At 39.8% G+C, this 25,559-nt stretch overlaps 1 protein-coding gene across 1 annotated transcript in view; it reads right to left on the bottom strand.

Moving 5' to 3' along the window:
- LOC136304974 (roundabout homolog 2-like) overlaps nt 1-25,559 on the bottom strand; it is an 88,089-nt gene that overhangs the window by 8,239 nt on the left and 54,291 nt on the right. The window contains exons 15-18 of the mRNA XM_066208383.1: nt 25,209-25,469; nt 21,747-21,961; nt 7,327-7,497; nt 643-906 (exon numbers count right to left, since the gene is read on the bottom strand). Of these exons, the coding sequence (XP_066064480.1) occupies nt 643-906; nt 7,327-7,497; nt 21,747-21,961; nt 25,209-25,469 (911 nt within the window). The remainder of the gene's footprint in view (nt 1-642; nt 907-7,326; nt 7,498-21,746; nt 21,962-25,208; nt 25,470-25,559) is intronic.

Here is a 25,559-nt window from a genome sequence, read left to right as displayed (position 1 = left end):
CTCTTCTTCCCGCTGGCCTGAAACCGTTCCTATTTTCTCCATCGCTACACTTGAGAACATTACTAATTTCCACAACATTGCAAAGAGTGCACCGAGTCAGGCACTAATGAGATTTCATTGTTGTGGGAGGGAAGATAGTTGGATCACAAGCTCTCCTTTTACTTTGCCTTTCCTCATTTTCCAGCCTGCGCCTCGCCAGTGAGGTGTGAGGTGACCCTAGAGCCCTAGCAGGCACAGAACCCTGTGGGCCTGATATTTATGCGTCTGAAAGATTTTTAGCCTGCTAGCAGCTGCCAACTTTTTTCACAAGGAAAAATTTCTCAAGAAAGCCCTTTCTCGAAACAACCTTGGCAAACAACTATCCTTTCCCAAAACAATCCATCTCCAGGTGGTGTTTTGCCATTTCTCTAGTTAACCAATGGGATTAGAGAGGTGTCGTTCCTATTCACCAACCATGTTAAGTCTCTATTGGAACACCTTATAAAAGGTAGTAAGAATTAGAAAATAAAGCCTTCTTTTTCTATGCTCTTTGCCTTCTCAAATATTTGGAGCCTTTCTTTTGTGTCCTACAGCGACAGAACCCCTCAGCAGAGGGGCACGGCCGCCGCCTGCCTCGCCTCGGCCAGTGCAGCGCGCACACACCTGATCCGAAGGCTTGTTTGTGTTGGGCTTTCCTGAAATCCTCTTGGCGGTCTGTAGAGCTTATCCACTCCTGGGCTTGCCGCTGCCACTCTAGTGATGTCCTAGCGGGCCGGTCCAGGGAGCTCTTTGTGTCATCTACGTTGGCTGCTGCGTGCTGCCTCTCCAGAGAGCTCCCCTTCCTCTCGGCAGAGCCTCCGCGCTGGCCCGGCGCTACGGGCTGCCTTAAACCCTGACCGGGGGGCGGGTCGGGTGGTGGTGGAAGATCTAAAAAATGTGAATAAGATTCAGGTGAACTGACTTTTTTTTTTTTTTTAATTGAAACAGAAGGTCTGGTTTCAACGCTGAAAAGGAAAGTGCCTTGGAAATGGTACGAGCCGCTAAATCGGTTGGTTTTAAAAGGAGGGAATTTCATGTTAATCAGAAAAAGGTTTCGGCTTCCACCAGCTCTTTATTCTGGTTGCTGTTTTTCCACCTCCTTCTAACTTCCACAAAAATCCATAGACTCTGAGCCCTGACTTACACTTCCAGGCATGGGATTTATTTTCTGTGGGGTGTACTCCAGCTGTTTAGTTCAGCAACTGCAAGGAATTAAGAAAGGCTGTGGAAAACTGACCAGTGCCAGTTGACAACTTCCCTCCACCATACTGGGGCTTGCTTCATCCTGTTTTTCAGCTATGCTTTCAGCTCAAGGTGTATACTCAAAATCTATAATAGAACTTAATCAAAATGAATAAAATGCCACAAATACTGGGAAAAATTAATTGTGAAATCTACTGTCATCGAAAAAGCATCGGTACTTCTCTGACAAATGTGTTTAAATGAAACCACCAAACAATGGGTGAGCATTTTAGTCAACAAAATTAAGAGCTAGTCTTCAGAGACTAGAGGATGGCCACTCTTAGATTTATCAGTCTTGCAAATAAAACCAATTAAAACACAATTTCAACTAACAGACACTTGCCTGGTCTCTAACAACTTCTATCCTTTACAAGTTTGTGACTTGGACTACTATGATGCTTGTAGAATTAAAGGTCAACTTTCTAATCACATTTGTGAGGGCAAAAGTGAACTTTTTTATTAGTCCACGAGCCAAGGTAATGATAGACTCAGGATAATTGTAATTCTAAATGCAACTTTTTAACATAAACTATATGATAGACTCACAATAGTCCAGATTATTTGAAAGAAAAAGAAAATCAGAAAATGGAAGCACCTTTAGTATCATAAAGAAAATCCTTCTGTATCATACACACATTTTATACAAGGAACACTTTTTGATAATTCTGGTTTTGGGCAACGGATAGCCCAAATAAATCTCTGCAGCCCCACCAACTTCACAAAAACCTGTGTTTGCATACAGTAGATTTGGGTTTGACCTGTTTTCTTGTCCTTTCTATCTAACTGTGTTGTGAAAGTTTATCAAGGAATTGAACTTGGCTCAGTAACAGGCATGGAAAAGTAAACCTCTGTTTTGCCTGCAGGGAAGTCTGATGACTATAACTCTACTGCAACTGAAATTCATTTTATAAATTGGTCAGGAGGCCTGTGGAGGGAGTTTATTTCAAAGTCTGTAATCCAGCTTTATATAATGCTTTATATAATGCTACACAGATTTTTTTTCATATCCTTGTTGTTAGAGGTGATACTTATACCTCACATATGGAGCAGAAATGCTTCCAAAGTTGCTGAGATGTCATTCCAGTCAACACTGTCTCTTACAGATAAATGAGGATGTGCAGGTTATTTGTGTTTGCAAGAGAAAAGAGTTGTATGCAGCGATGCTCCTGCCCCTTTGCTCACAGCTGAAGCGCTGTGCCCCAGATTAAGATAAGCACCCTCTGGCGAGAGCAGCCTTTTAATAATCTGTCAGGGAGCTTGGTGCATGCTTTATGTTCAGCACTAATTTATTTGAGAAATTTTTCGTTATGAATATAGATGCGACCTTTCATGACAATGACTATACTTGAGTTACTGTAGGTGGAAGCAGGAGGGTTATGGGAGCTTGCCAATGTTAAAATTGCTTTATAGTGCTGGCTTCCAAAATGGCATTTCTTATAATTGATTTTATTGCGATCATAACCAGTTAATGTACAGAACCACAACACTGGCATCTGCTTATGCAATCTGAAAGAGAGATTACTGAAGTTGTGATTTATAAGCACTTTGTGGAGATGCATTGAATCCAATAAACACAGCCATAACATGACATCGGACTGTGCAATTTTCCCAGATAAAATATTTACCGTTCAATATAAGCAAAATTTTCAAGTAGTAGCATAGAAAAAAAAATTAGTTAAAATTATTGCAGTATTAAAATTTAAACAGACAACCTTTCTTCAGAAATTTCTGTCTAATATTTGTTATTAATTAGATACTTAAAAGGAAAGGAGGCTTGTACTTAAACTATACTGCATGTTCTAGAGCTGACTGCAACTCCTGGAATTACTGTAGAGTTATGGTGTTGATCTGCTGTTAACCTGATTATTGCTTTTATCCATCCACAAAACAAGCATAAAGACTGACTTATGCATAGAAGTGAAATGAAACAACATGTTTGTAAATTTCCTTGGCTGCTTTAAACCTATGGATGAGCTGAAGAGAAAAATAAAATTTATCTTGTAATGAAGCTTCACAGAATCTAGAAGAACTACAGGTACTTTGGAATTAACATAAACTGGCTCTGGCCTGACTACAAACTTATTGAGTTGTGTTACAGATGTCTGAGAAGATCTCTAAGAACAGTCACTAACTGTAGCCAAACATCACTCGACTAAACTGTTTCTTCACCTCCTTACTCAGGCTGACAGCCACAGTAACACCTACCTGTCCTTTTTAATAAAGGAAGCTGGAAGAGAGCTTAATTTGGAAATGTGGCTTTTGATTTGCTCTGCTACTTACATCCTGCATTGTAAACCGCGTGCCTTAGTAAATAACTAAATATTTTCTGCTCTCTTTCCTGGGTTGATAGAAAGAGCCCATGTATCTGGAGTCTTGAGTTTCTTCTTCCAACTCCATGGAGAACAGTCTTGCCTTGCTTTGGTTTTCCTACTTCCTAAAGGGGTAACAGATGTCAGCTGAGCGAGAAATCTCAGATCCTCACAGGAAGACTTATTACCACATAAAGGCAATCATGTCAATCATTCCGTCAAGTCAATCCCTTCAGAGAAGTTATGAATTTAGAAATGTAGGGACTTCAGTGGGATTTTCAGTGAGGATACCCAGAGTGGTAACACTGATTCACCCCACTTCCATCTAAATCCCATTTATCATTCCGGTGGTTGGGAAAATACCTCAAAATCTGCACTGAGCTAGTAACTTTCTAGGTCAGTAGGATGCCATCCAGACTTTCATTTGAAGCCTCTAATGGCAGGATTATCAAACCTGCAAGGCAATTCATAAGTGCATTGGTGGGGAGGTGATGGTCTTATTGATTCGGTAATGCAGGGACTGTGATTGAGGAGCTGTAGGACAGCAGAGTGCCTGATAAGGGGGAGATGGATATTCAGTCTGGGATTACTCCAGCCCTTCTTTTGAATGAAGAGCATTGGCTAATGATCCAGGCACCAGTCAAGGTTTGGCACAGCTTCTCATCATTAACTGGAAAAAGCAGCAAGTTAAAGAACCTACAACCATAAGGACACACCTTTCTACCTGTGTCAGTGATTTCTTCTCCTAGGGGTGATAATTACTGTGACATTAAATAAGCCACTGAAACACTTTCTAGCATCAGAAAATAAGTATTTTCTCGACATTAAAAATTATTTTTTAATACACAGTAGGAAGTTAGTAGCAAGGCATGGTAACATAAGTCTTATGTTCCAGTTCTCCTTTTCAAACCTGAAGTGTATTTCCCTTCTGCCTCCTCTTTGATTTTTTTTTTTTTTCGGCATATCATGCTCAGTTAAGGAAAGGCTTTTAATTTCAGTCACACAGTTACCATGCTGCAAACTATATGACAGATTCCACTGTTTTGCAAATCATGACTACATTGTTTCTAGGAAAACAAATTATTCCTTGAACACTAACACTAAACCCCTCCTGGTTGTTGTTGTTGGTTTTTTGTTTGGCTTTTTTTGTTGTTTTTTTTTTTTTATGGTGGACTGTGAGTCAGAATAAAAGTCTTGATCATCTGAGGGATTCATAACATATTCTTCCTCTGTGGATTTGCTGTTGTCTCAGTCTTTCAGGATGTGGAAGTGAAAAAACAAGCTGTACAGCAAGAGAAATATGAAGACTCCATGTAGAGTCAGCCTCTAGAGGCTTCTGACCTGCAGCTGAAGGAAATGGGTTTTAGGGGATTTGTGTGGATTGCTGTCAAAACTAAGCATGAAGTTGAACCCTCAGATGCTTACAAGGTCTGAGATGTGTGTGCTATGTGTTAAATATTACAGTTTCTTAGGTCTTTTGCACTGTCCCACATGGTTACAGTTAACAAGGAGGAAGCACTCATGATGTGTATGGGAATGGGCAGAGAAAGCTGGAGCTTTCTTGGTCAATGAAAATTGAAAATGACAGACATCCGGTATGTGATGAGACTTAAACACAGGATACCAGGGCTCATCCAACTCGGAAATTTGAAAACAACTGGCAAACCGAGTATATTCTCACAAGAGAAATCCAAGAGGAAGCAGTTATAAGCAGAGATGGATTGGAGACATCTGAAAAACCAGAGAAAATGTATAGTGATGCTTTTCACAGAAATCAGGATGACCCAGGGCTGAATAAACTGGCCTGGATTAGGGCTTGGAATTGTTGGACCTATCCAAGGCTCTCCAATTGCTCATTCTAGCTATAGCTTAAGGATAGTGGTATTGTCTGTCTTTGCAAAGTTCATTGCAATATTTCACAGAAAGCACCCAGTTACCATTTTTAATTTCTGCACACCAGAGATTCCTAAATTCAATTGTTTACATACATGCAGGTGGCAGCAGCAACTTTTAGCTTCCTTAATTGACAAATGATCTTTTGCAAATTTAACTATGACTCAGACTTGACATTACACTTTAATGACTCATATTCAGTAGGAGTTGAAGCGGAAAACTGTACCATTTGTGTTTGTTTGTTTGTTCCTGAGTTAATACAGGATGGGAACGGTTCCTCTATTGCTCCAGGACATTATAAATTTTTGCAACATATAGCAAGGACTTTAACTGGGTTTATAAAAGGCAAATATTAATCTAATGGCACCTGAAACCTGTTATGGTTATCATAACATATTATGCTATGGCCCATGTCTGAGAGGTTGAGGGAAATAGTATATCATTGGTATTCTGATTTAAATATATGAAAGAAACTTTGATAAGATTAGTATTTCATAAAGGATAAATAAAAGGCAATAGCAGTTTCCACTCTTAAAATGAATCTTAAAATTGGATCTCTTTCACTATTTTCAAACAATGCCAAATTTTATGATGGTGTCACTCTCTGAGGAGCCCCACTTCCATCTGTCTCATGACCTGAACTGGACCCCCATTAATTTTCTGGTACCCACATTATTGTAAAACACTTCTGTAGCAACAGTATTTAGAAGCAGAAGGATTAGCGTCCACCATACTGAGTGCACTGCAAACTCCCATGTACGCAGAATTTGTGGCCTAAGATGCTCGCAGTTCCGGGTGACAGGATGTGGCACACAGAAGGGTAAACAAAACATGTACAGCAGGAGTATGGCCAGCACTACACGTGACATCTATAATTTACCAGTTACTGTTCTCATAGAAAAATCTATTCAATGGATCTGTGTAATAGAGAGGCCTCTGTAATATATCCACAAGGGGAGGGAATTAATGTTTAAAGGAACTTGGATCCATAGGAGCGGAATCTAAGCTACTTTAAGCTGTTTCCACAAATGATACCACAGTGAGAATGAGCCATAGAGCAGGAGATGTATCAATAACCCCTTCAGTGAACAGTCTGATCACTTCAACACCTACAGGTGCAAGGTCAGGGATCAGAAGAAATGAGGGGGAGGTAGCCAGCTGGCCACTTCCTATCCACTCTTCCTCAAAAAATAACAGTCTTTTGCCAGACTCAAGTAGGGTAGACTAAGAAAGTGAAAGACAAAGCTGATCTTAATCATTAGAAGTGCAGAACAGACATGCCTGAAATTTCCAGTTGGGAAGCAGTCATAAGAGAGAAGTGAAGATGTAAAAGAGGGAGACAGAGTCACTGAGGTCAGTGGATGTCAGGACTGAAGCAGCAGGGACAAGAGGTGAGGCAAAATCATGGGAAAACATGGCACGTGTTGCTGTAGCTGTTGGGTGTCTGTCAAAACCAGCACAAACCAAACAAGTCCTGTGGGAGCGACTCTCTGCTTCTCCTTAGGAATTCATGACACACAGCTACTGCTAGTGGTGGCTACTTCCATAAAACGTAAATTTACCCACAGGCCATTTTGCAATGTCGACTCACGTGCAATGAAGTCATTTTGGGGTAGGATTTATACTGACATCTGAGAGACCCTAAGAGGCAATGACATGTTCAGAGCAGAAATGGGGAAATGCCCCTCGAACACTCACCCAAGCCCCACACTGCTAGAGCTGCAACACTGCTCATGCGGCAACCCGGGGACCCCAACTCCTCCAAAGCAGAAATTGACTGTAACCCACATTCCTGAAAAGATGGCTGTGCCTTCTCCTGCCAGGCACTCCTGCCTGCTGCAGGTTTTCCTCCCCCAGCACTCACCGTCCGTGATTCCCTCCCGGCGATGAGGCAAAGAGGGCTGCTCCAAACGTCCGCCCTTGTGTTTTTTCGTGGGCCTCGGCCTCTGACCCTGACTGACAGCTGCACTGGTGTTGCTGTCAGTAGAAAAAGGACTGCCAGGCCGAGGTCGCTGAGAGGAAGAATATGCTTTGCCTAAAGAAGAAAAAAAAAAAAAGAGAAACCAGATGAAAAAATGTTATTGCCTTGAAATGGGCTGTTCTATTAATATCTGCTCTGAAACATTAAATCAGGTCTAATTCTCAGAGGCAGGCAAGTGTCCCCTCAAGGTACCCACTGATAACAACTGCTTTAAGACACACCACAACACGTGAAGTAGAGAAACTTGGCATTCTTTTGTCCTTAACTTTTATAATTAAAATTATTCCATCTGTTGCGATAAAACTACTGTATGCCATGTAACTCCTACCTGCTCTGTGTGCTGAACAGATGTGTCATAACAACTCCTCAGCCTTGAACAGGAAAGGAAAACAGTTCTGCAATCATATCAAATTTATCTCCTCCTGCCTTCCACTTTCATGTTTTCTGAGCCAGATTCCCATTTTAGGGGCTCCCAGATGCACTGTGAATCTGGAGTAACTCCAGCGAGATAAACATAACTGATTTTGCAAGCTATGTAGCATTGTAGCACTGTATACTTAAGGGCTCTCTTTCCTCAAAGAATTAAAAATGGGGGCATATTTAAATGCTAAAATTTTCCAGTTAATTTTCAGTACTTTTATTTGTTAAAAATTGATCTTCTGACCTCAGATTTATTTATATATATATATATTTTATATCTGTTGTGTATGTATATAGACATATATACTAATCAAGATATATGATTTCTCTTAAAGAAATATCTTTGATGCTGTTCTGTGGAGCAGATAATTAAAAGCCTTGGAATTTAAACAGCACAGTTCATCTACTACACTCACATCCTCTTATCCTGATACTTTTATTCTGTTAACTAGGCTTAATATTTAATGACAAGTGATGAAAACTAAAAATCACCATCTTTTGTTCATATGTATGTCGTTCCTGTGAAATTTTGGAGATGTTAACATCCTAATTCATTTAGAATTGGTAATTAAAATACTTACATATTTTAATGCTATCTGCAGTGGAAAATGCATAAGCCAGTCTGAACTTCTGCTCTTTCAGTGCTGCTCTAGACCCAATTGGTGTAAGAGATGATAAAAAGTGCCAAAATGGGTGATTGCTATTTTTCTGGTCAACTGGCCCCATGATTGGAAGGTCTTTTTATCTTCTGGTTAACTTAGACCATGGTATAACCTGCAGTGGGTTACGTTTTCTAGTAAAACCTTCCAACAGATGTGCTTACTTCCAACGTGCTGTCACATACAACCTGATCTAGAAAAGCCTAATTGGGAGTAATATGCAGCTCAGCATCCTATTTGAAACATCCTCAGTGCCAAGAGGTGAAAAAAGTGAAGAAGTAGCCATAATCTCTCTAACATGTTGTTTCACATTAATACATACATGTTAAGATAATATTTCACTGTTTGAGAGATTTCGTGACTGTCTCAGACTTGATCTTCCACCTTCTGACTGCTGTGCACCCTGAGGAGGGCACTGCTCTCAGGCAGGCTTGTCCCCAGATGCACAACCCTGCCAGCTATTGGAGGTTACCACCTGTGAAGCCCTCATTTGGACATTCCCTAACCCTCCTCTAAAAAAACCCCAAAAAACCACAAAGCTCAATTGAATTTACACAGTCTGAAAACAATACCTTTGCTAACCTAGCTCATTTTAACTGAAATTGGGTTACAGAATACCCGCCCAAGCAGCTAATTCTGGAGCTGGGAGAAAGCAAGGAATAAGCACTTGGGAACATTAACCTCTATAGCTGGCACAGCTGCAGCCAGACAAAGACAAGTGATCAAGCCCTTGTTTCATGGATAAGGATAACACAGCAGATGAACACATACAAAATATTAAAATTTCATTTAAAAATAAAAATTAAAAAAAGACTCCTAATGCAAAGAAATTCAGATGTGAGCCTCAAATTCCATCCCAGCTCACAGCACGCTGCACAGATGTTTTGCAAAAATAAACTCACAACATGCAAGTGCAACTAGTGAGTGCAGGATGCAGATTCTTCACACTTATTCTTTTGACTAAAGAAATGTGATTATTCATTCAGAATGCTGGTTTTAAAAAGAAGTAGGCACCAAACATTCTCTTTTATCCCTCCAAGAAAATGAGGCAAAATAAATAGCACTGACCTAAATCATACGTGGGGCAAACACAAATGATGTGCAGACTCCCATAGCACATTTTTCAATGCTCTTAATAACTGATTACAGCATCTTGTATTTGTATGCAACCCTTGCAGTAAGAACTGCTGAGCAGTGTCAGACTTTCTGCAGCAGATTTAGTGTGTTTAATGGAGACAAGGATGAATCCACTAATTCTTGATTTAATTTCCCAAGGGCGTTAAAAAGGAAAGCTGTTTGAACTTCATGGCAAATCACATGATAGCTTCTGGAAACTGGAATCAAAGTGTCTGGCAGGAGAGACACATTGCATCTGGATTCACCAGTGCCTCTCACGCTTGGCAATCAAACATTCCCACGTGAGGCTATCAAGCTGGACATCTCCTTTAGTATCTACCGCTGAGAGCATTTCACAGCTGTTCTAAATGGGTGAAAATAACTGGCCAGACTGCACAGGAGTAAAGAGCCAGGACCTTCAGGCTCCCTTCAGAGCAATGAGCAGGGTAGCACTGCTGCTTCTGCACTGCCAGACACCATGCTGCACTCTGGGGGCTGCTGTGGGGCAGCAGGGCTGTAACAGGGATGTCTGACCCAGCCACCCTGCCCTGCCAGGTGACACATCCTAATGACACTGCAGTGAGTAGCGGGGATACTTCTATTTACTGAGGTCTCTGCCAGGAAAAGAAGGGAGGGCTGTCTGTTTACATGTGGGTTTTTATTTTATTTCCATTTTGCCTGCTGGATCGTTAGGAGAATAAGAGGGTAATAATCATAAAGTCTCTACCACAACTGCTGAATCCTTTTCTGTACCCTGTGTTCTAATTGTCTGTCTGAGGGATTACACACATACTTTAAGTGCAGTTGTGACCTAATCAAGCTAGGAAAATACAACTGACAAGGGGGCTCCCATCCTTTCCTTCTAGTTTCCATTCACACAGCTACAATAAAAAATCATATTTATTCTAAAGTGTCTGTGTTTGTGTGTCCATTTACTTCTGTTATGAGTGTGTTTGTGGTGCACTTTTCAAAGGTTTGATACAAGTGACAGTAATTTTGGTGAATATTTGCATTAACTTTTACTGGAGAAAACACCACCAAAAAAAAGGTTGGGAAAGATTTGCTCATTTCATTCAGAACCTGGGAGACTCTTCAAGGAAAACAGTATATTTTAAGTTATAGTTTTGTCAGATGTGTCCATGCTAGATAGGTTAAGGTCTACATGAGTTTTCTTGTTTTGTTTTGCCTTTTTTTTTTTTTTTAAGTGATAAAACAGATTTACTCAGTTTTCTATTTATAGAAGGCAACAACTGAAGGCTTCAGCTATGGTGAAATAATCTTTTAAGGATGACTGTGTCTGACCAAAGCCAGTGATAAAAGTCCAAGTGATTTGAAAAAAGCTGGATTTTAGGACTATGTCATCAAGTCTTTCCTTTAGTCCTGATGTTCCTAAAAGGCAGTCCTTGCCATGAAGTTATTGCCTACAGTTTTCAGCCCCACCATGTGAGACTTTCTCTTAAATGCACACATTTTACTGAAGGAGAGACTTCACACCAGACTAATAATCTAAAAAATTTAAATGAGAGAAATATTATGGGACTTGTCATCCAGAATTAGCTGAGAAAGCATAGCAAAAATATGACCCAAGTTCATACTCTGCTATTAGATTTGTGGATTTGTGGATTTTTAGTTATTGCTGTTATTTTGACAAGATGAAGGAAATGCAAATGTATCCTTTTTTAACATAATAAAGATAACATTTCTTTATATTTTTTTAGTAAAAATAAAACATATGAAGCTTTAAAAATAAGAACTAAAACATATTTAGTTTTCATTAATAAATTTCAGAAGATTGGCTGTTTTCAAATGTAATATCCACTTTACCTGTGTTACATTACACTTGGCAGATTCAGTTCACATAAAAAAAATTAAATGTTATCAAAATTTATTAACTTATTGAATTAAGGATTTTTAAAATCAGCTATTAATTAAGCTCTAAGCAGTTTGTATTGTTAATAATCAAAGCACATCAATTCACCCCATGCTCAGAAAAATTCCACAGAAAAACACACTTTTGCAAGATGCAATGCAACAGAATAGCAAGAATAGAGATTATAGTTTAAACATGATGTTCATCACTGGAAATGTGAATGATTGTGAGGAGATTTGTCAGAAAATGAAATCATCAAAGGCTGCAAGGCAGAATTAGTAATCTCTTCACCGAAATATTAAATGAGTATATGTCAGTAAATCCAGAGCAGAGTCAGCACTGAGGGCAACTGCAGCTGACCAAAGGTGGAGATTAAAAGCTTGTGCTATTCGCTACTTCAAAATCACTAAAAATGAAACATAATGCAAGGCTTCATTTAAAATATACCAATAAAAGCAACTCCATCCACCTTATCCCATGCACGTTAGACAAGTGAGAGACGCAGTTCCACTGAGAGAAGGATAGGCAGAGACACCCTTCATGCAGAAAGCATCACCTTTGAGTCTACAAACCTGTTCTTGTCAGGCTGGTTCCTTCCAGCCTAAACCCAGCTTTATCTGCTGCTGCAACCAGTGCTTGTGCAAAAGTGCCGCTGGTAAAGATGGAGTCGTCTGAGGAGCTACCTACACTAGATCTATGGCTAGAAAAGTTACGGTCCTCGTCAGACGCAGAACCCCAGCCATTTACCATTGAACCTAAAAACAAATGTAGGGCGCCAGTGAGTGGGGCACACTTGATACTCATCGTTCACCTAAAGCTTAAAGACCCGCTTAATATGTCCTTTCTCAACAGGAAACCCAAAATTCATTTGACAGAGCTTGGTACAGAAGAGCAATACTTGTCCAAAGCTTAAAGACCCACTTATTGTGTCCAAAACAACACTTATTGTGTTCCACAACACAAACCCCAAAGTTTATCTGACAGAGTTTGGTACAACAGAGCACTATCAGAGCTAGGTGTAGCTTGCTCCATGTAGCTTTGCTCATGTATCTTTTGCTCATTTGTAGCTTGTTCCATGTAGCTTTGCCCCTGTAAAAAAAATAATACATATCCTCTACAAATGCAAAGGCTCCACAGTAAATTCTTTTCAGAATTAATGTTTTTCCCTGTGATTGAATTGAATGTATCTGGTTTTGTTATTTTTATTTTACTTGACTTGTTACAAATTAGCATCTAGTTTGATATTTGCCAGACCAAGTCTTAATTTTGGACTGCATATATGTAAGTCTCAGCAGATATGGCTAAAGTCAGACCTGGGCTTCAAGAGCTGTTCTGAACAAGACTGGCACCATGTAATTTTGTCAATCAAAACCTGAAAATAAATGAGCAGTTTTAATGGCCTGAAAATAGCCGATCTAAAGAAGTTCACTCTAGTGGATTAAAGTAACTTTTTTAAAACGTTAGAAATAATTAAGATTCAAGAGCAGAGCAAATATATGCTCAGATTTAACACTGACTCAGTTGCTAGACCAGTGTTGGCCCCGTGGTACCTTCTAACTATGGATTACCACCACTGCAGGAGAGGAAGGTGATAACAACATTATAAAAATGCAGTCAGAAAACCAGATACCAGAAAATCTGTATGAAAGAAATACAGAAATCTTGACACAAATAAAATATAAAGAGCAAAACAGAGAAGGAAGGAGAGATCTTATTTGCTCTTAGCTTATATTTTCTTTTATGCTTTCTGAAGCATGAATCAAGCATCAATCAGCTACCCATCAATTTCAAAAGCTATTGCTCAGTTCGTTGTTTTTCCCCCAAGTACTGTAATTCTGTTTCTTTCAGGGTTTCAGATGGAGATGGTGGAGTTCTGTACTTCTAAAATGTCCCAGGGTCATCCTGCACCGTGCAGTGGAGCAGGAGACAAAGGGAAGAGCCAGCAGCAAGTACTCTGCTCCAGGAACAGGGCAGCCCTGTTAAATGAGCTGTCAAACCCAGGTGAGGTGCAGAGCTACCTCAGTGCTTTCAGGACCTGAGCTGCTGCATGGCATTGCATGGTGCTGTGTGGACACAGTGTGTTCTGAGACAGTACAGGCACCACACCCATCTCAAAATACGTGAAATGTGCTTTTTAGCAACAGCTACATGTTAAAAAACCCCAAAAAATATCCCAGTGAACCTGTGAGAATCTGCAGAGAACTTTCAAAGGCATGAAGAACATGTGTAGAGGGATGCATCATGGCCCTGACTTTACTCAGTTAGCAGAGCTCAATTTCTGTAAATGCACATAAAATGTGTAGCAGTACAGTAGCCTTTTTTTAATCCGTGTCCAAGAAAGCATTTCTGTGTTTAAAATTGTTAAGTAGTAAATCAATAATGACCTGCTTATTGGTTAATTGATAGGCTAATTAACTAATGGTGATGTCAAATATTAAGAATGTCCTGCAAAAATAGGTCACGAGTACAATAAATGAATGTTGGAATTCAGTAGCATGCTGCACCACGAAGCCCAAGAACAATGGATTATTTTGTGATGCTGCAGTGACCAAACCTTTTAATGTCAGAGAAGTGGCAGGGTATAATAACAAAAACCCCTGCACTCCTCAGATACAAGAAAAGAAACCAAAGAGGTCTGTGGAGGTCTGACAGGCAGAAAGTGTGTGAAGTGCAACAGAGAGTGACAGAGTTTGATTCTGCTTGCCAAAAGCACACATAAAAATGTTATTTTCCAAACAGACTCGACCTGATGCAGACAGATGTGAGGGAGCCCAGATAACAGCAAGGGAAGGCTAAAACTGAATTTCCTCTGAGAAGACATTTTCTGAACTAACAATCAAAGGGCAGTAGGACATCATAGAGAGAATGGAGAGCAAAGGCGCTTAGCAGCAGTTATTGATGATGTCTGAAAAGAGATACTACAGATAAAACACTTAATGAAGATGTAAGAAAGTGAAATGCTACAACTGAGGACATTTTCAAACAATCACTTACAGACACATTCCACAAAATACGTGAGCACAAGCTGAAACATAAAAATGTAACTAGAGCTACACATATCAAAGGATGATACTTAGATGCTAAAATTTAACACATGTGCCATTAATTTCAGGGCCCAAGGGTTTTGTGTCATATATTCTATTGTCTATGTAGAACCATATAAAATCCTATACAGAGCACTTTTTGTTTTCAGTGTCATGGTCCATGAGACTATGGATATTTTTAAAGAACTTTTAATTTCTATTTGCTATATTGTTTTGTCCATTTGCTAACCACAGCTGTTACACAACATACAATGCACATGGTAATTTGGGTGTGACACTTTCAGGGTATGGGTAGTAGCTGTTTTTCATTTGCTTTGTTAACCAGTCAAAAAAAAATCTTATCTTAGGTATGCAATATACTGAAAATCTGCAAAAGGACATAGTGTGTGAATATAGCTATTGTTCTACACACTCATAGACATGTCAGTTTTTCTAAAATTACCTACATTTTTATTATCAGACTGCCAGTTTTCTAGGCTAACCTTATTAAAAAAGCTCTGTTCCTCAACTCCTCCACATTCCTATGGACAGCAAGTATTAGCAAGGCTGGGAATAGTGTGCTCTGGCTGTGGATCACTCCTCCTATCCCTCTCCTCCAGCAGCTGTTCTAGGAGGGACCTGTCATGCTGGAAGCGTAGCTGTTCTTGCAGGGACATGAGTTTTACTGAGATGTCATGACCCCACCTGGACCTGTGCATCCATTTCTGGGGTCCCTGGCACAAGGCAGACATGGCCCTGTTCAAGGGTGTCCAGAGAGGAGCCACAAAAACAATCAGAGTGTTGGAACCCCTCTTCTGTGAAGACAGGCTGGGACAACTGGGGTTGTTCAGCCTGGAGAAGAGAGGGCGCTGGGGATGTCTTCCTGCAGCATTTCAATATATAGAGTGGGGTCATTACAAAGCCTTTCTGATAAGGCCTGTAGGGACAGGACAACAAGCCGTATTTTCAAACTGAGAAAAGGTTCAGATTACATATAAGGAAGAAACTCTTTACTGTGAGGGTGGTAAGGCATGGGAACGGGTTGCCCAGAGAAGCTGTGGATGTTCCAATCCTGAAAGTGTTCAAGGTCAAGCTGGATGGGGCTCTGAGCAATCTGGTCTCGCAGAAAGTGTCCCTGTCCGTGGTAGGGCGGTTGGAACAAAATGACCTTTAGAAGCCCCTCCTAGTCCAAACCATTCTACATTACTTCTGGTTGCTGGAAGCAACTTTTTATATAGAAACTTCTAACTGCTGAAGTCAGCAAAATACCCTGAGCCACAAACAGCACCCACAGCTATGTGTGACCAGGGAGCTAAAGGCAAAATCTCGACATTATTTCCACTGATCCCTGACCTATTCAGTTTCCCTGCATAAACAACTTCTTTTCCCCAGCAAAACCTGCAGCAGTAAATCCCATTTTGCTGTGACCTGCAGAGGTGTAGACATTGCCCAGAAGGCATGGGAGTGCTGGAGCCCAGCCCGGGCACCTCAGGCCACCAGACAGCTGTGTTAGCATAGCACACGTGGTGACTGCTTGTTTAAAGGCATCCACTGGCCTCTTGCTTTCCAAATCAGATGCACATTTGTTTTTCTCTGAATAAAGGCAGAATAAGAGATGCTGACGTTCCTTTCAGATCAACTGTGCATTTTGAAATGGGATGAAACAGGCTTTTAGTGTCTTCTTTACATGCAGCTCACTACGTGTTTTCCAAGAGCACATTTGAGTTTTTACGCTTTCTGGCAACTGTAAATTTTACTCTTGCTGACAGCAGCAGTAAATGCTTTATGCAGAACAAAATCAGCCCTGTGAAAAGTTGAACTCTGTTTTCTTGCTCCATAAAATATCTCTTGGTGCTAACACAAACGGAAAGCTTCTTTGCTCTCAGGGAAAGGTGAGGGAAGCAGAGGTGCCAGCTTCCAGTAGACTACATGCTATTGCTTTTAGTGGCATTTTGCTGGCAATAAAAATGCTATTTTTCTTTGTAATGTGTACCGTTGCTTTACTTAAAACTAACAATAATAAAGAGTCTAATGCACCTGTGAAATAAAAGCTGCTCACAACAAACCTGGAGCTTCTGAGAATTCCATGAGATAGTTTTCTGCATCTACCAACCTCTGTGTGCTTGCTTCAGGTGTTTTCCTTTACAAGACCATCCAGCACCTATTAATGTTAAGCCCCTGCTCCTCTGCAGTTTTATAATGGAACAGGGATGGACTGCTTAGGTTTCTGAAGTGTGGGTGATGCCCCTGGGGACTGATGCTACTTCAGCTGAAATCAGTTACAGAATTCTTTTAGTCTTTGCACAGGATGAAGATATTATCCTCTCCTGGATATGCCTGACCACTGTCATGATTACACAGCAGGAATGCCCACTGATTTTGGTGGAAGTGATGGAATAGAAGGGGCAATAGTCATTGTACCATCAAAATAAGGGAGAACTATAGAAGTGTTTGAATGCAGAATCTAAATATGATCACACTTCCAAAAACTAGACTTTGTTTTTTAACTTTCCTCCACCATAAATGCTCATGTATTTAAATGTATACACCTGGAATAAACCTCTGAGTTTTAAATGTTTTATTTTTGGGCAGAATACACTAAATAAAAGGAGGAAAAAAACATGCGTAGATATTCAGCACTTCACAGGTCCAATGATAATTAATGACCTTCATAAACATCTAATGAAAAATGAATTTATGTCACTTAGCCAAATTTATTTCTGTTTGCATTCCATCCTTCTAGATTTTTTTGGTTTCCATATTGCTGAAAGGCACAAAAAATTTCTCAAATTTATTCAAGCTGTTAGAAAAGAAATGCACACAGAACATTAAGTAGTTGCTCAAATGTTGCTGAGCAGTAAAATACTATGATAAAGTGGCAACTTGCTGTGTCTCTATTACTTCTTCAGCACTAAAATTAATTTATGATCAGTCATCAATTCATTTACATGTCATTTTATGCTAAATCTATCGTTGCTGATGAATGCATATCCCTAGATCCATTAAGCCAGAGTAAAGTCTGTGCTTTATAATATGACCCTGCTAATTGTTGCATTACCATTTTTATGAGATACAAAAAGTAGCAGTTTCCTATTTTCTGAGCACATATTTAATCCATGAAGCACATTCTTCCTATTAAATGCAATCTGTCTAACTGCTTATAAAATAGAATCTTTTGCAATAGGTATCCCCAAGCAAATCAATACAAATATTGAGCTCTACCGTGGTAAAATATGGTTCATGAGAATGATATTGTGCAGTTTTCGAGAATTATTCCATTTGTGCTCAGACACAGTGAATGAACAACTTTTTCCATACAGACAATGATCAGTGAGTCTTTTAATCAAGACCAAAACATGTCAAATAAGGGATATTCTTCCTTACTGACCTACACAATCTACAGAGATTTTTATAATTTAGATCTATATAATTCTATTGAAAAAAAAAAAATGTCGCCCATTTATTGAGGCAGTGTTTACAAGAATATATCTCTGTTTATATCAGTTTGTATCAGTGAGGTAGAAGAGGCCTTGCTCTAATTTCCATGCTAGCTAATGTGTCAAACTCTTCCCTCAGTCAAAATGCACCAGGACTGAAGATACAACAGCTCTCACAACCAGTTTCACTGGTGCTGCAGGAGGAGAAGGAGATAAGGAGAGGGCAAAGAAAACCCCCAAACCATAACACTTTGACCTGAAAAAACCTAGGCTTGCTCTTAGTGATTTCAGTGAGAAGCAAATTAATTTCTTCTGCAGTCGTCATATGCAATTAATTAAGTCTGTTTAAGTAGAATAATGCAACAGACTCTTTGTGGCTATTCATGCCATAACTCTGCACAGAAATTCATTATAAAGGCAAACATTAAACATAAGAGAAAGAAAAAACATACTTCAATGTATCTCTGAAAGCAAAAAATAACCCTAAATAATTTTGAATTAAAGTCAAGCAAGCAAAAATTTTACCAGTGTTTTCTGGTTCTTTCTTTCTATTTATTTATTTATTTATTTATTTTTGTAAGCACAGTGACTCAATATCCTAACAAACCATACTGGGAATGAAGCAAAACCTTGGCTTTAATTTCATATTACATGCCACAAACGTGCAAATCTAAACCTCCCTCCCTGAGTTCTTTTCGTGATATCTGGAGAATGTTAAGATACAGTTCCTGTGCTCTCCTCCTTTCTTTTCACTTTATTATACACATCAACATTATGTCTCTGCCACCTGCAAAGAGAAAAGCTTAATAGTGCAGATTAAATCCTTGTCTGAATCTTCAGTTAGCTGTGACTAAAACTCAAGGGCCTGGAAGACAACTTGACTTTTAAACAGTTTAAAGGAGCAGCACAGTGGTGTCAGAGGGATTCAATAGTTTGTGCTTTGGCTCACGCAGTGCCAGAGCTTCCCCTTGGAGAATCCCACATTTGGCGCTGCAGGAAATCCTTGTTCTCAGCTCAGCCATGAAGAACAAAGCCCCATTTCGTGGGAATCTTTGAGGCATTGCTGAGGCTTGCTAACACTACAAGGTGAGGAACTTCGCCCTGCTCCCTCCACAGCAACTCTGTTTGGAGGAAGTCTGGACCAAGGGATGTCAATTTAGATTTCTCACAAACACTGAACTCCCTGGGCACTCCAGAGTGAACAGAAATATTGCTTCATCTGGGTCAGCTGTTCTCATTTGCCTCCAGTTTCAAATGCGTTTAGAGAAGTGAAAATGTGATCTATAAATTCCTAGAAAAAAATTGGCTTCAAGTCACCAAAGGCTCAGCGAAAAGAAGTAGCTTATATATTCTCAGCACAAGAAAGAACAATTTAGTTGTTCTATGGTATTTTAAAAGCAATCAAATTGAAGAATGAGAAACAGCTTGGGAACAACTGAAGCATTTTGCTCTACACTCCTTACCACCATCAAACACAGCCTAGAAGAGTTAACAGAAACAGACGAATAAAAATTAAAATTCTCTTCAGAAAAACAAAATTTGGCCAAGTATAATAGGAAATTTCTTTCCATCCTTAGGAAAAAAAACAAGCCCAATAAAAACTCTTCTAAAATCAAGGTTTTACCCCTGTAGTAACTGAGGGAAACAAGTAGTTTTTCTCTTTGGAGATTTTACCATCTTACAGACCCTTTAGGCTAACACTCTGGGTGTACTTCTGTAAGGCTATCATTCCTTAATTAAGTCAGTCTAAATGTTAGCTAAGTGCTATAGGGGTAGTCGATAATTTTGCTTCCCTTCCAGCTGCACATTCCCTTCCTGCAGTGCCAGCACACACCTTGCCATGCAGTGAACCAGAGCAAGGAACAAATCCAGCTAGTAATTAAACAAGTTAAAGAAAAGGCCAAAGAAAAGCCTTAATTTTAAGCTGGACGAGGCCACATGAAGTTAGTGGTGGTGATGAGTGAAAGTGTTTTTAGATCACCTTAAGTATACTCCCAGACTACATCACCAAGTCCTGCCCAATTTCTTCCAAAATATCAAGAAGCCTTTAACACTCCAGTAATAAAACATTTAACACTCCAAAAATTAGGCAAGATTTTAAAATATTATAGCAAGTTTGAAGGCTATTCATAAAAGTATAAATTCTAATAAGCACTAAAGTTTCAAATAGGAGCAGGAATACTACTATTACTTATTTGCTTTAGGGAGGGTGGTCCAAACTATAAGGTGAAGATGCAAATGTGGAAACATTCATTTTCTGATTTACAGATACATAAGCATTGCCATGTTAATATATAGCAAATGAAAAATGTATACCAACCATTTTTTTAAAAAAAAATTATTTATTGCTGTTCTACCAGTGCAAAATTCTTCGTGAATTGCTAACAGAAAGGCTTCTGAGCCACTAGTGAGATATGCAAAAATATGCAGAATTATAGCCTGAAGGAGATTACACTAGAAATTCAAGCAGAGTGAGTTAACATACTCATGCACTAAGAAGTTAACCTTCTCAATTCAGGGATTTAAACTTTAACTCTTTGGCCTTCCGTTGCATCTGGATTTCAAAATCACAGAAGCATAGATACAATTCTTAAACCTTAATTAGATTGGCAAGCAGTCTGGCTCTAGGATGAAGGAAAACCTGGAAGGTGGGATTAAGCTACACACTATTTCATTCAACAAGGGAAATAAAGAAAATGCTTGATGCTCCATCATTGTCACATTCCCGCAGTGTTTTCAGATTAGCAATCCTTAGGTCTGAGTGCAAAAGCCTTGGAATTTCAGAGGTCCAGACAAAGATGGAATTCAGTGGTGCTATGGCAGGAAGTTGTTCTGAACAAGTCTCCCTCAAGGTAAAGGCAACAATCAGTGTTCACCTGCTGAGATCAAAAACTGAAGCAGCACCTGTTAACACTGTGGCACTGGGGATATTTGGGTCTCCAGCACACCTTCACCTTATGGACACAGTACATTACAGAGAGGCCCTGGATCAACCTAAAGAGAGCTTCATTGGTGCTTACAGAAAGGACATGATGTCCATGAAAAATCTGTGTTTTTAAAAATCAAAGTCTTTCACTGCCTACATTTCACCAACAGCAATTTAATTCATTTGGATTCCGTGCATTAGTTTATTATAGCAGACCATTCTAGGTCCCCTTTGATGATGATGTAGCTTTCCAAGGCATGCAAAGGACAGGAAAAAGTGAGGGAAGGAGGGTCAGAATTATTAAACAGATTTTCTAAAAGGGAACAATTACTAAATTCAGCAATATAAAGTATGTTCAGAATATGCATTTTCCTACATAACTGTTGTATTTACTCCAGAAATAAATGTTGTGTCGATCTAGCTACACTTACTCTGAAGTTTTTTAACTTCCTTGTGTTCATCTGGAAAGCATTTGCCGAGCAGAATATCTAAAAGTGCTTTAATATAACATTTTTATACTGCTCCTGATTTATTAAATAAAAACTGCTAAGCTGAGGTCTTCCCCCTCTTTTTTATGTAACTGCCTTGTTTCTCTAGTAGAATGAACCTTTCATGAAAGCTAGAATATAACTGAATGTTCTTTCAAGTCTTTAAAGCTTTTTAAAATTCATGAATTTCCTTATCATTTTGCAGCAAAGCAAAGCATTTCCAAATCCTTCTTTAACTTTAGTGTTTAGTATTAACATGTTAAATGTTACAGAAATCGAGTGGAATAAATTTTCACCCAGAAATTGTCAAAATGGTGATGCATTTTACTGGGAGTACCAAGTTGGTGTCACAGTGTTTGGTTACCTGTCACAGAGCTGTCTAGATTGTCCATACTGGAGCCTGGAGTATGCTCTAGACCTCTTAGTGGCCTACTGATTTCTACAGTTTCTTCTTCAATATCATCCTCATCGTCATCGTCATCTGGAACATCTGTTTCCAAATCTGAAATGAGGTTTCCAGATACATATCCTAGGGGAGGAACTGGAGCCTGAGGAGGTTGTGTATTGCTTTGGATGTGCCTACACAAACAAACAGGAAAAGATATCAGAATGGATGAGACTTTGCAGCCCATGGTCAATAAAACACAAGCCTTTCAACAAGTCCTGAAGTAGATCTACAAAACGAGTCTGGTTAGGCCAAACTGAAGAAAAGTCAGTTAAATTATTCATTGCAGCTTCTAATACCAGAACGTCTGCACACTTTCCAGTCTTAAATACAAAGAATAAAGATAAAATCCTCTAGGATGGGGAAGTTCTGGATTGTCTTCTCACAGATGAAGAGTGGCAGCCAGAGGCTACAAAAATCAGGCAGGAAACCCACGGAAAAGAACAATTCTGAATCCCAGCCTAGCAAATATGTGTCTCACCCAATATTCCCCCTTGCAAATCACACATTGAACCAAAGTTTAATCTCACTTCTTCTGCTTAAACAGATGCAGTGCCTGAAGCAAAAGTCACCCTAAAGAGGAGGAAATGGCCAGCAGGACAGAAGAAATTTTCAAGTCCAATGAATGCATCATCAGCGAGGCCTTTTCATTTTGCTTTATTCCAAGAAGTTTAATTGATATAATTGCAGCAGTATTAGGGCATGCATGTGTGAAATTACTGCATGCAGCAATCTCATAAAACAAAAAAAAAAAAAAAAAGGAAGACAAAAAAGCAGCCACAGGATAATTAAATGACCAAAGGCAAGCATGGCATTCGGACTTGGATTTGCCTGGTCTCTGAGAGAAAAGAACACCATCAGCTTTCAGAGCAGCGTTCCCCACAGCACAACAGGTACATAGCAAGCTGTTCCAGGGGAGCCAGGCATGACTAGCCTTGGCACAAGAGCATGTATCACGCTTGAAATTGCCAACTTAGGCACGTGGGGATCCTTGGGTGGCTCTACATGAGGTGCCATGACCTGATTTGAATTGGCAGCACCATGGACGAGATCCAGGATTCTGCTGGTCTCTTGCTTGGACATCAGTAAAACCAAAGAAATTACAATTGTCACCTGTTTGGCTCCCAGCTACAATACATTTTCAGTGGAAACTTTGTGCTGAATTATTGCCTATATGAATGAATTCTCTTTATTCAATGAGCCTTTTTTTTTTTTTTTTTTTAAATTTCGTAATGTAAAGCTATGAGATATGAGAATGCCATGGTAAATGTTATGTACCACCGGTAACTTTCCCCACCTCGGTGTAGATTTTAACTTATTGCCTATTCTAAATCTTATTTCCAGAACAAGTGCTTCCTTTCTGACATACAACCCTCTTGTGATTAACAGTTATTGAACACATTTCTGCCTGGACACCAGGTTTTTAGAGTTCTACACAGTGTTCAAAACACTGGGGCACTAAAGGGCATTACCATCTAACTAACCCTCAATAAACAGTGTGATTAGCTCCTAATCAAGCAAAATGCTTAAGTATATGTTTAATGTGAAGCTTGTGATAGAACAATTGAAGTCAATTTCTCATGTACTCAAAGTTAAGCATATATTTAAGTGATTTGCTGGATCAAGGCCATAATGATTATGTACTTTTCCAGTAATCTCTAATGGGCTCTTTCTTAAATTCCTAGTTGGCTGATCTCTGTATTTCTCAGTTGCTACTCCCACAGCAACCTATCTGACAGGTCTCATTTTGCTGTTTAGTTTTCCCCTGTCTCTACAATGGATAGGTTAACTTTGTGAAAAGAAGACTAAAAAATATTCCTTCCCAGTCAAAACAATGGAGGACTTTCTACTAACTTTTACTAGCATGATAGATATCCAGCCAAACAACAAAAATATATTAAAAAATTCCATGTCATAAAAACCACTTGTATTTAAAAACCACCCTCAGCATTTAGCCCAATACCCAAAAGGAAAGAAAAAAAGGTAACGCCCTTGTTATTTTTTTTTTTCAGAGTTTCAGGCTCAACTACTGTGACTTTACACGAGAGCGACATTACAATCTGTATAATCCTAAGCACATTATGAAACTTCCCAATCAATTTTCATTCCTCCAAAAAGGGAGCAAGACCTTTCCTGCCAGCTGCACGAGGTTTCGGCGCAGCGTCCTGCTCCATTATCCATGCCCGGACTGCTTTGGAGGGCGTAGGAAGGGTAACAGCTGCACAATGCAGCAGCCACTGCCTGTGCTGGCAGGGTGTGCATCTGTGTGCTGGCTCAGAAGCCAGTACCTTGCACAGGCCAGGTCTAGCTGCTGCCGGGGATTTGGGTCTGTCCCACAGGCAGGCCGGGGTCGGTGCTACCCTGTTGACTGAGTGCAGATTGCAGACAAGCCCCGAGGCTTTCAAGGTGCCCAGGGAAAACAGCTGGCTTTGGCTTGGCACCGCCTGCCTACCTGCCTGATGTATTTATGGGAGCTCGAGCTGAATAGCTCCGTGGCTTTATTTACCAGGGAAGAAAGGCTGCTCCTCTGCTGGCAGTGTGCCATTCAGTAACTAGCTCTGCTCCGCTCCGCAGAGAGTCGTGGGCTTTGTCTGGGTAGAAGAGTTGTAAAAGGACAACTGCTGCTCAGGGAACATCCAGCAAGCAACTGACCTTCACCGTATCCCCAGCCTGGTGCAGTTGACAAGTTCTTTTTCAGTCCCTGAAGAGATTGCTTCTGTTTGTTTTGCAGGGGAAATGTTACTGTGGTATTTGCTTGCTCTTCCTTTAAACAGGCATAAAGCACTCTGAAACACTAGATGCATCCTGTAAATACTAACAGCTTGCTTTCTGCTGTTCCTGGGTTTGTCCCTATGGAGAAATTCTCATGGTAGTTCAAAGTACAGAGATGCAAATACCTCATTCTCATGTGTGACAGTGTAAAAGCTGCCACATTTCTATTTCAAGAGACTGTAATTATTTTTAATCAGGAATTTAGAATCTTGCTATTCTTGAAAATCCAAAAAATTTCCTGTCTTCTTCTAGCCTGAAGAGAGAGTGGTCTCAACCGTACAAAAGCTGTCAGGAAATGGGTATTTACTACTTAGCTGAACACGTGCAAAGTTTTGGAGGAATATTGTTTTTACATGTTTTTAGACAACATTTAACTTATTGTATTATGATTTTAAAAGCACACAGGGATGTGTAAGGCCTTCCAAATGTGGGTAAAGTTTTGCTGTTTCTTCTTCCATTTTACTTCTTTGGAAACATAACTGAAACTCTGTTAAACACAAGTCATTATTTATGTCAAAAAGGAATGTATTGTTGCTATTATTACTATTTTTATTATTATTACTATTATTTAATTTCCCCTGATCACAGGTGACCCCCTCAAATATTTACCATGTCTGCTTTGCTATATCAAACTGGTAAGCCCTTGTTAACTCATCGAGGTGAGCTTGAAGCATTGGCTGCATCTCCTCTCGTGGGGAAGGCGTGAGGGTTGCAGTCGACTGTTGCCCAAAGGAGATGGCAGGAGATGAAGCTACTCCCCGGACAGGAGGTGTGGGGACACGATCATCATCTTCCTCAAGCTCATCCTCCATGCCCTGATGCAGGTAGGTCTGAACTGGCAAAGGTGGACACCAACCATCACTGTCATATCTAAAATAAAAACCAAATAAACTTAGTGTACATCAAAACTCCTCTCTGCTGCACAGTAGAGGGTGTAAAGGGTACACAGGATTCCTGCTA

The sequence above is a fragment of the Chamaea fasciata genome, unplaced genomic scaffold (assembly GCF_029207755.1).
Source record: "Chamaea fasciata isolate MVZ Bird 193981 ecotype frontalis unplaced genomic scaffold, bChaFas1.0.hap1 SCAF_2, whole genome shotgun sequence".
Classification (NCBI taxonomy): domain Eukaryota; kingdom Metazoa; phylum Chordata; class Aves; order Passeriformes; family Sylviidae; genus Chamaea; species Chamaea fasciata.
Note: the sequence above shows the minus strand (reverse complement) of the source record. Positions and strands in the feature narration are given on the sequence as shown.